The sequence below is a fragment of the Epinephelus moara genome, chromosome 20 (genome assembly GCF_006386435.1).
Source record: "Epinephelus moara isolate mb chromosome 20, YSFRI_EMoa_1.0, whole genome shotgun sequence".
Lineage (NCBI taxonomy): Eukaryota > Metazoa > Chordata > Actinopteri > Perciformes > Serranidae > Epinephelus > Epinephelus moara.
In genome coordinates, this window is record NC_065525.1 from 39,116,394 (window position 1) to 39,127,485 (window position 11,092).

The following is an 11,092-nucleotide window of genomic DNA, read 5'->3' on the forward strand; positions in this document are numbered from 1 at the left end:
GCTGTGATAGGCTCCAGCACCCCCATGACCACTAACAGGATAAGCGGTTACGGAAAATGAATGAATGAATGAATGAATTTCTATTTTTCTGTATCTTCATCATCATCATGGATCATGTGTAAAATGAGGCTATTAATGGCGTATGCTTGTTTGTTGATACATGGCCTTCGCATTTGATGTCTTAATTGGCGCATTAGTATTTTATTCCTGAGTTTCTGGAATTTCTTGAAGCAGCATCTTTTACCCACAGCTTCTGTCTCAGCTGTATAAAATCCTTTCCTTCCAGTTTATCAAATGTCTGCATCATCTACAGGCAGCAGGGCAGATGTCTGTGTGTGTGTGTGTGTGTGTGTTTCAGCTGCAGCCTTTAATTTAAAAAGTGCTGTGCCAAAGGGCAAAGCTGTTATACCTAATGATCCACTGAGATTAAATCGAGCGGCCAACAACAGGCTGCAGCAAGAAAACACAAAAACTTGTGTAAACATAAAGCGGGTTGGTTTATTCTCCTGGTTTATATACGTGACATAAACACACGGGAAAATGAATGAGCTGAGATAGAGACGTCTTGACTAATTGAAGAGCTCGACAGGGTCAGGTCTGAGGAGAGAAACATATGCAGTGTGTTGAGAATATGAGAGGAAAATACTAATCAGATGGGCAGCGAGGAGGAGGAATGTCCTGCAGCAGGGATTAGAGGAGTTTCAGTGGATCATTTTTTCTAATTTGAGCGGCACAAGGCAGAGGAAATCTTGGTCTGGAAATCTGCTGACTACACTGGAACTCCATAAATATTGGCCATGGCCCCCAGAGGCTTACTGTCATCAGACCAATAGCCAGTGGGTTGAGATTGTGGTGCAACAAACTATCATCAGCTCATTACTGCCCCCTGAGGATGGAAAACACAGACTTGGTGTTTCTCAAAGTCAAGGATCATTCCTTGGTAGGACGAGTCCCTCTGAGGAAGGATCCTACAGAGGCAAAGCAAGACCCCTTCTTAGCGTTCGGTGAACACACATTGGAACAGGCTAACGAGTGCCCCCAGGTGTGCACCATAAACCCTCAGCAGACTGAGAGGGTTTCAGGGTACTGTGATAATTTTGGCACTCTGTTATGTTGCTGTACAATTTGAACAATGTAAGCAGTGTTTTCAGAGTCACATGACTTTTAGGAAGAATATATTTCTGGATTATACTTAAAAAAGCAAACAGGCAGACTAAATGAAACTTTTGTGGCACTTAGCGCTCCATCAAAACTTCAATGTTTTATCTAAATCACGGTATTTTAAAAATCTCATTATTTGGCAGTGGACACATTGGAAAGTGTAAATTATAAAATTTCTGTCCACTGAGGCCCCGCCTTCATGTCCAGCAAATCATGAGCAAAGAATTATGGGTACCTGCTGAGGATCCACACATGCATCCTTAAAAAATTCTCTGAATGCAGGACTCTGTCCTCAGTGGAATTTGAAGGATCATAAACATCGGAACAGTCCTTCAGCGGGATTTGATGGCATGGCGTAGCATCCTTGAAATTCAGCCATTTAACGATCCTTCCTTGACTTTGAGAAACATCCACTGGTACTTGACAGTTGCTGAGAAACCAGCCCACTCGCCAGAAGAAAATGTTGGCATTGCACATTTCTGCAAACCACAAATACGTTACATTTGCACACTTCAATGTTTCAAAAGTGACGTAGCATATGACAGAGGTGTGGACTCGAGTCACATGACTTGGACTTGGAGTCACAAATTTGATGACTTTAGACTCAACTAGATGAAATCGGAGACAACTTGCAACTCAGCTTGGACTTTATGATTTGTGACTCCACTTGGACATGAGCATTTGACTTTTAAATACTTTGTATCTTCCCCCAAGCATCAACATTAAAAAGTGTGCCATGAATTATTTCATTTCCTGAATCAACTAACATTAACGCGGTTCATTCCCACCAAGGCAACACTACATTCCCCAGATCCACTTTGTTTGAACAAATCTGACAGCGTCCAATCAAGCTGCAGGAGAGAACTATGAAGAACTAACAATAAATGACCAAGCGCCATCCATCCATCCATCCATCCATCCATCCATCCATCCATCCCCGTTCAGGAAAAAAGAACAGGGTTTGGCTTTATAATCTTACAGGACGTGAACACCACTCTCCCAGGTGAAAGTTGGTGCTTGTTAGACTCATCCATCACCCCTCCCGCCTGGCCAACTCAGACTTTAATTGCCTCAAGTTTCGTTCGCATTTCCACCTGATGCCGCAGAGTGCCATTAAAGTACAAAGTTGACTGGCTGCGTATCATGCCGATATGAAAGGATGGCTTTTTCGTCAGTCACTGCCCAAGCAGTGGATTTCGACGACTTCAGAGTGAGACTGGGTTGGCCACAGCTTTCTTCCTGTGAAAACCAATGACTGTAAAAATAATAGACATAGCTCCTGTGATGTCACCCCTTTGTTTCTGGATTCTCATTACGAAGCCTTGAGTTCAGCATTATGGCCTTTGCCATCTTGTTTTTTTGGAGCCAGAAGTGACCATACTTGGGCAAGAGGGTGGATCTTACTTAGTAGCCAAGGACAGTATCGCCAGACTGTCACTCAAAGTGGCCCGTTATTAACTACGCGTAACTTTAGGCCTTAATAAAATGTAAATGGGTGAGTTCTAAAAATAAAAAAATCACACCCCTGTATAGTTGTCATGAATGTTGAATTTAGCTATAGAGACCAAAACCATTTTTTGTACCAGGCTGTAAACATGTTTATTTCGGCTGTGAAACATGGATCTACGGGGATTGACTCGCTCTTGGAGTCAGCCTCAAGTGGTCATTAGAGGAACTGCAGGCTTTGGCACTTCTGTGTTGGCTTCATTTTTCAGCCGCTTGTTGAAAACAGCCACTTCTTACACCTCTTTCACTGCATCCACTGAACCTGGCCGTCCTACCTGAGTGTTGACGTCCTCTTGGATGTGAGATTGGACTGAGGAGGCATCACTGAGTCTACAACTAACTGTGAAATAGATGATGAGGTTTTGGTTTCACACCAGCTCCACCTGCCAAGAAACACAAGCCTCTTGAGAGCGAGAGGCCTGGCTCGCTGCACACTCCTCTCCTTCAGTTTAACTGGAGCTGACGGCTTAATAAAAGCAGAGAGTTGTTTGTCTGTCGTCATTATTTCCGTCTCTGGGCTGCTGCCTCCTTGGGGAGACTGTGCGGAGGAATCCCTGCGTACACTTTCTCTCTGCAATGAAGTTCAGCTCCGGTCGTGTTTAATGTCTCATACAGCTCATTTATTCTTCTGCAGACGACCTGACATGGCTATTTATTCCTGTGGGAGCAGCAGAGGCCTGCTCTGACCTGCTGCCATGTAAATACAAGAAAACTAGTTTAATAGGATGAAGTCACACAGAAGAGAGACTGCAGCCAGTTTGAATTCACATCATATTTAGGCAAAGAAACTCTGTACAGAAGCCAAGTGGCAACAACAACAGCTGGGAGACACAAGTAGGAAGTGTTTTAGAGGAATAATTCTTTTTTGTTGAAGTGGGGTTGTTTGAGGTACTCATCCACAGTCAGTGTAATAACTACAGTAGATGGCGGTTGGCATGCCCCCAGCTGCAAACTGGCTAAACTATGTGCTGCTGTGGACGAAGGCAACATGTTTTAGACACCTGAATAAAAAAAAAGTCAACATCAGTTTAAGTATATGATATAGAGAACATTTTCACTGCTTTACCTTGACAAAACAGCCCTTTCCAACAAGGAAACTGAAGCTGTTATATCACTCTCTTCAGTGCCAGACTCCACAGACCCTTTTAGGGCCGACGTTACAATGATGTCAGTTTGTTAGCTGGAGGCAAAACATGGCTCTCCACCACAGGGCTGTAGGCTACATAGCAGTCTTAAATGTTGTTTTGTTATGTTATATGGAACCAGAATAGAAGGAGTCATGGCTCAAAACCAGCCACCACTGCCCATCAACAAAAACAAAGACAACTATGGTTAAGGCCATGTTTACACGAAAACGATCCACTGAAAACAGAATCGTTTCTCATTTTCGTTTTGAAAAAAGTTCCGTGTTTAGACGACAATGTTTTGATAACAATCGCTGTGCACATGGATCCGCCAAAATGACCAAAAACACTGTAGTATACATGCCAGGCCAGTAGTTGACGGTGTGACTTTGCAATGAAACAACACGCACCTTGGCACATACACTTCCTTCTACAGAGCGGCGATGTATAAACAAACAAAATGGCAACCGCATGAACGTTTGTCTGGGTGGACGACGAGGTGGAGTTGCTATAGTAAATCTACACTTTGATGGGGAAGCGTTGATACATTCAATAGGGTAAGCAGCAAAAACCGAGCTCGGGAGTCCGCCATTGTTGTTGGCCGACTTTCTCGCGCATGCCTAGTCACTGGAAGCGTAATGCGCATGTGCAAAGAGTCTCCTTTTTCAGAGGAACTGCTTATAGCAAGTTTACATGACAACGGAGACGGTGCCGTTTCCAAAAAATTGCACTCTGATGAATAACGTTATGTGTATTAAGGGTTATCATGTCCAACTCATCAGAAACTGGCGAGGTATTAGGAATGTTGGATTTCTCCGTAACGCTAACTTTTTAGCACATTAGCTAGTGTTAGCTTCGATAGCAAAACAAACTGGAGGAAACCGTTCAAGTGTCGTCCTCCTTTGTAAGATTGGCTTCTTGTGACATTATCCATCCGCTGAGTGGGAGCATACGGGTCGGCCAGTCTGGTCCTGTTGGTCAGTGTTTATTTATTCAAGTAACACTCGCGTCCAGTGAATGACCTGACATGGTGTTTTCATAAATTCAGTCTGACGCTCTACACTATAATTATGCGGTATATATTAAACTATATGGACCTTGAACTAATGACTGAGGAGAAATCTGGACCCCATGGCAGGACCAGTTGGGAACCACTGATCTAAAATGATAGATGTCATAAGATGTCAGTGGTGGAAAATATTTACTCAAGTACTGTAGCTACTACTGTACTTATATTTTGACTCCTCTGCATTTCAGGAGGAAATATTGTACTCTTGCCTCACTACATTTATTCCACAGCTGTACTGGTTACTTTTTGTTTTATTAAGTTACGCATAAAAACATTAAATTAACTTTTTGGGTTATTTACAAAAAACATGTTTCCTTTCTAATGTCTTAGATGTCAGTGAGTTGTTATCAGTTCCACTGAGAGACGTTTCTCCAACTTCACATGGTTTTATCTCAGTGACTGTTCAAAAGATCAATATTTCACTAAAAATCCAGAAAGTGAAAACAGGTGTGTGTATCAGCACTTAAGCTCCTTTCCCACTGCACACAAACCCCACTAATACCCACTAACATCTGGCTTTTGTATATAATGGGAAAGGTTACAACTGGCATTCACTCTGGGTCAAATGACTCTGTTGCAGTCATGGGTATTTATCTACTCCAGCTTGGGCAGGCTGTGATGGATCGATTGGCAGTGATGGAAATGCTACAACATTTGGCAGCGCAATGAAAATACTAACACATTCTCGCATGACCTCGTCACATATTAACGTTTGGTCATGGACTTTACATGACGATATATATGATGTGCAAGGTACCCTGGGTGTGTTGGTTGTTGACGTTCTGGGACACCATGTCAAGTTCTGCCTGTTACATGCATTGTCTGTTTTCAAAATACACTTATACAAATACACTGTTTGCATACAGTCTCTTTCAAAATAAAAGCACTACGTCAGCACTGCAAATTGACATTTTTATTTCTTAAACAACAAACACGTGGTTACATTTTGCCAACACAAGTGGTTGGGTTGAGGAAAAAAACAGGGTTTGGCTTTACTATCTTACAGGAAGTGAACACCGGTTTCCCGGGTGAAAGTAGGTGGTTGTGGGACCCATCCACCACCTCTCCTGCCCAATTTACTCGGACTTTCGCTGCCTTAACTGTTGTTGTTGTCCCGCCGTATTTCCGTTTAACAATAATGGGCGAACAGCCGTCTGTCATGCCAACGTGAAAGGACGGCTTTTTTCGTTGATGTCTAATGCTTGAGGTCACTGACCAAGTGCCGGTTTTCAACGTCTTCAGAGTGAAACTGGGTTGAAAATACCATCCCTCTGTTGAAGCAGCACTTGAACATCCATCCTAATTAATCTGCACCAAATTTGAGAAAGAGACTGAATATGTAACAGATATAAGAAAGAAGTAACGGCAAAAACATTTTCACAGGCTTCCATGCTGCTTTCTACTGTTTACTCACCAGTTTTCCGGCCGACAATAAATGTAACACACCAGAAGAAAAAATAAACCAAAAACCGGTGTACAGAGCGGTGTACTCTGCTCTGGTCTGGTGGCAATGGGAAATGAGTCTATCGCCTATTTTTAGTGGACACACATGCTTATTTTGGTGGACAAGTGATATTAATCTTCTTTCCTCTCCCATTAATCATGTGATGACCCCTCAGCTTTATCTGGTGACCCTTTGGAGGGGCCTGACCCCTCTATTGGGAACCACTGGAGTAGACAAAAATAGCTGACTGTATGTAAAGTAATTTGTAGTGTCCTGAGATAACTCTATTTAAGTAAAATTGTCTTGACTCTAGTATCGAAGCGGCAAAGCGTTTCCTCTGTGGGGTGTCTGGGCTCAGCCTTAGAGATAGGGTGAGGAGCACAGACATCCGGAGGGAGCTTGGAGTAGAGCTGCTGTTCCTTCGCATCGAAAGGGGTCAGTTGAGGTTGTTTGGGCATCTGATTAGGCTGTCCCCTGGGTGCTTCTCATTCGAGGCGTTCCGGGCACATCCCACTGGTAGGAGGCCCCGGGGCAGACCCAGGACATGCTGGAGGGATTACATATCTCATCTGGCCTGGCAACGCCTCGAGGTCCCCCAGGAGGAGGTGGAAATTGTTGCTGGGGAGAGGGATGTCTAGGGTGATTTGCTTGGCCTGCTGCCCCCATGATCTGGCTCCAGATAAGCAGATGAAAATGGATGGATGGATCTAACATTGATAATAATCTAATAATGTACTTTTGCATGTAACAGAGTGTTTTTAAATTGTACTTTTCCTGAAGTAAAGGGTTTGACTACTTCTTTCACCACTGCTGGAAGAATTTCCTGTGTTGAGTTCAAGTGCTGAGTCCTATTTATAGAGCACAAGATTTATTATTCATGTTTTGTATCTTTATATTTTTAGGTTTCCTTCTATATTTGATGCCACAGCTGAGGTTATGTGAGGAAACTGTCATCCTGCTAATATTGTTCTTTAAACTGGTTCAAATGAATGACAAACAGAGAGCGACATGCAAAATATATACACATAGGATATATAGACAAATATCAGACAGAAAATATATATAGCTGTTCCACATATGAATATATTAATATATTTTAAGGCACAAAAAAAGCTAAGTATGGATTGTAAATGTATGTTGATCAACATTTGGTCCTAATTTGAGTGTTGCTATAGTTTTGAAATCCCTCTGTATTGTCAGTTTTAGTCCTCACTTTCCTCTGTTTATGTGTCGCTTTTTATTCACATGTCAAACCAGCTGACAGCGATACTGAGAGAGAGGAATAACTGTCAGTGTCAGGTTGCTGGTTTAAATCCCTCTGCAGGTTACATCAGTGCAGAGCAGCCGCACGGCGCCCTCTTACAGCTCAACATGGAACTGCAGGAGAGGCGATGAGACAGGTTGTAAAAACACAGGCTGAAAATACCAAGGTGACGGTTGTTTTACAGCTGATGGCATGTCATACACTCTGATTACAGAAGTTAGAGAGAAATAAAATAGAACAAGTCTCATCAATAGAAGATGAACATGTCGAAAATGTTTCTCTGTATGAGTTACATGTTAGTTAAAACAGGGTTCATTATCACTCTGAACAATAATGCTCTTATCTTAAAACCAGTAAATGGGACATTTTAATATAGCTTTACATTGACTGTTAGAGTGTTATTAAGTTCATTCATTGATTTTCCGTAAATGCTTATCTTGGAGACTGTCCCAGCTGACATTGGGCGAGAACGTGCCCTAAATCAGTTTTCACTCTTTAACCTGGAAGAACTTAACTTAGCAGCTCTCCACTGTTTAAATTGGAGAAACTGAACTGTCAGGCAGTCAGTGTCCAGTGTTGTGAAAACTCTGACGGCATTTAATTTAGACATTTAATTAAACTTTTTAAAAAAAAACTACAGTCTGAAAAACTGTTACTGCAAAATGCAATGTTATTCTTATTCAAATATTTAGATAAAAAAAATACACTGATGAAAAAGATGAATGTTGCATGTGATGTTTAATGATATAATACTGCTGTATATGTAAGTAGATCAACCTTAGGTGTGTGTGTGTGTGTGTGTGTGTGTGTGTGTGTGCCTCAAAAAGCTCAGCTCAGTAATAATTCAAAGGAACTTTATCTGGCTGAGATAAAGAGGGGAACATCTCCATGGCGACAACCCCCCAGGCCTAAACACACACACACACACACACACACATTTGCGTGCTGGGTGTTAGACTGAGTGTATGAATGAGTGAGTGTAAAGTTATTATCAGAGGCGCAGCATGCACAGGTCCTACCAGCCGCTAAAGCCTGTCACCAACCGCTACCTGCAGCAGAGATGGGACCAAAACAACTACGACAACCACCGCAGGAAGGTAGGAGGATGGAGATGAAGGTGGAGGATGGAGAGGAAGGTAGGAGGAGTGGTTGGTGGAGGACAGCTGGTCCTGCAGACTCATGTGTCAGTAGTCAAAGACTCATCTTCCATTAGAAAAAGAGTGTTGAGTTGGAAGAACTGATGAAGGAGCAGATGGTTGGAGATGAACAGCTGGTGAAGCGGTGGTTGGAGGTTGTTAGTTATAGTGTCGGACTTGTGGGTTGGAAATGAAGTTGCAGTGTAAGAGTGGTGTGTTTTAGATAGAGGATTGGTCGATGAGTGTACGGCAGGCTGCAGATGGATTAGTGGTGGGAGACTGGTTGGTTATGGTAATGGACCAGTGGGTTAAAATAGACACAATGTTGGATTGGAGGAGGAGAGCTGAAGAGTTGATGGTTTAGAGGGTTAAATTTACGAAAAAGCGTGTATTGGATGATCCAATATCTAATTCTTGATGTAATCACAGGAAGTACAGAACAAAGAAACGGAAAATACACAGTATACTTGTTCTAGTAATTCGTCAAGCTTATTAAATTGTTTTTTGGCCACTTGGGGGCAGCGACACAAATTAAACACAATATTTGACATAATATCACTTTATAACTATTACTCCTACTCCTCCTCTTACTACTACTAATAACAATAATAATGTTGTGGTAAACATGTTGGCAAACACTTTCTTACTTAAACCTCCAGCAGTTACAGAGACCAACATGTTGGCATCAAGTTTGGCCTGAAATCAAAGTGCTGATATTAGTTTTGAATATTGTCATTAAAGACAGAAGATGAAGTTCTATCTGTCTAGCATCATCTCAACATTCATGGTGTTGCTTTGTTAGATTTTTATTTCACAGAGAATCCCGTTAGCCTCTTGAGCTAAGTGAAAAATAGTTGAATTTTTGTAACACCTGGGGTCCCCTGACATGAGGTCTGAGGTTAGAGCTTCTGGTATTTTGTGATGAGTAACCTACCTTAAATGACACAAACAGTCTGGTGGTCAGATTTGAACACATTAGAATAGTGTTGGGTATGTCCAAACTGGCAACTGAAGTTCATTGAAAAAAAGTAAAATAAAAAGCAGAGTGAACATATTATCTGTAAGTTTACTTTGAGGTTTGAGTCGCTCCAAATCCTCGCACTGACCTGTGTTTACCTGTCCAGGTGTACTCCGCCCTGCCCGTGGTGGACAACAAGGGAATGAGGACGCCAGCTCACGTCCACCTCAAGCTCAAAAAACTACAGGTCAGTGGACACACACACACACACACACACACACATATTCAAAAGTTGCCTTTCAACCGTATCCAATAGTCCACCAGTTTATAATCAGAGCAGTGTCGAAGATCTTTGACTGACAGAGAGAGGGTACAGTCTGTTTTAACTATTTGTTTCTGTGATTCAGCTGCAGGACGAGCGGCTGTCCATCATCGACAGAGACAACCGTCTCCTGGCCTCCAAACTGGCCAACATTGTTTGCTCTAAAGGACTGGTGGACCATCACAACCAGTACCACCTGAGGAGGTGAGAGCCTGCTGACACAGAACACACAACATGCTCATGTCATGGTTTGTCACTGTGCTGAAGTTTATTCAGTGACTGAAAGTTTTTCATCAGCACTGTTAATATGAAGAGAATCAGGCCAGAGAATACCCACAGCCACTGACAAGACATGATAAGTTGAATTGTGTTACGAAGAATTTCTTCCTGCTTGATACACATGAACACGCCTCCCATTCACAGAAAATGTGATTATTGCAATGAGCCACATTTAGCTGTTGCTTGGTGTGTTTTCAACTAATAGACGCAACAATGCCTCAGGTAAAGGCAAGGCAATTTTATTTATATAGCACCATTCAAACACAAGGCAATTCAGTGTGCTTTACAAGAGAAATACATTAAAATAAAACATTAAAGGAACAGTAAAACTGTGTTTGAGATCATTAAAAACAAACAAAAAACAAAAGCTAAAAGCAAGACAATAAATAGTTAAAAACAGTGCAGAAAATGCATTTAAAAAGCAAACATAAAGCAAAAGCAACAGCAGACAAATCTAAAAAAACAATAGCTACAGATTATCCTAACAATAAGTTACATATCTAGTTCACTGGTAAGCTGCAGTAAATAGTAATGTTTTAAGCCCTGATTTAAATGAGTTAACACTTTCAGCCGACCTCAGATATTCTGGACGTTTGTTCCACAGGCGGGGAGCATAGAAACTAAAGGCTGCTTCACCTTGTTTGGTTTTGATCCTGGGAACACAGTAAACCTGTTCCAGATGATCTGAGGGGTCTGGATGCTTCATAACGTACAAGTATATCAGAGATGTATTTAGGCCCGAGACCATTTAGTGCTTTATAGACAAGTAACAAGATTTTAAAGTCTATCCTTTGACACACAGGAAGCCAGTGCAGTGACTTAAGCACTG

At 41.9% G+C, this 11,092-nt stretch overlaps 1 protein-coding gene across 1 annotated transcript in view; it reads left to right on the plus strand.

Annotated features, from left to right (window-relative positions):
* Window positions 1–8,553: 8,553 nt before the first annotated feature.
* si:ch211-284k5.2 (uncharacterized protein CFAP97D2) overlaps window positions 8,554–11,092 on the plus strand; it is an 8,429-nt gene continuing 5,890 nt past the window's right edge. Inside the window, exons 1-3 of the mRNA XM_050073859.1 lie at window positions 8,554–8,665; window positions 9,829–9,909; window positions 10,070–10,188. Of these exons, the coding sequence (XP_049929816.1) occupies window positions 8,573–8,665; window positions 9,829–9,909; window positions 10,070–10,188 (293 nt within the window). The 5' untranslated portion in view covers window positions 8,554–8,572. The remainder of the gene's footprint in view (window positions 8,666–9,828; window positions 9,910–10,069; window positions 10,189–11,092) is intronic.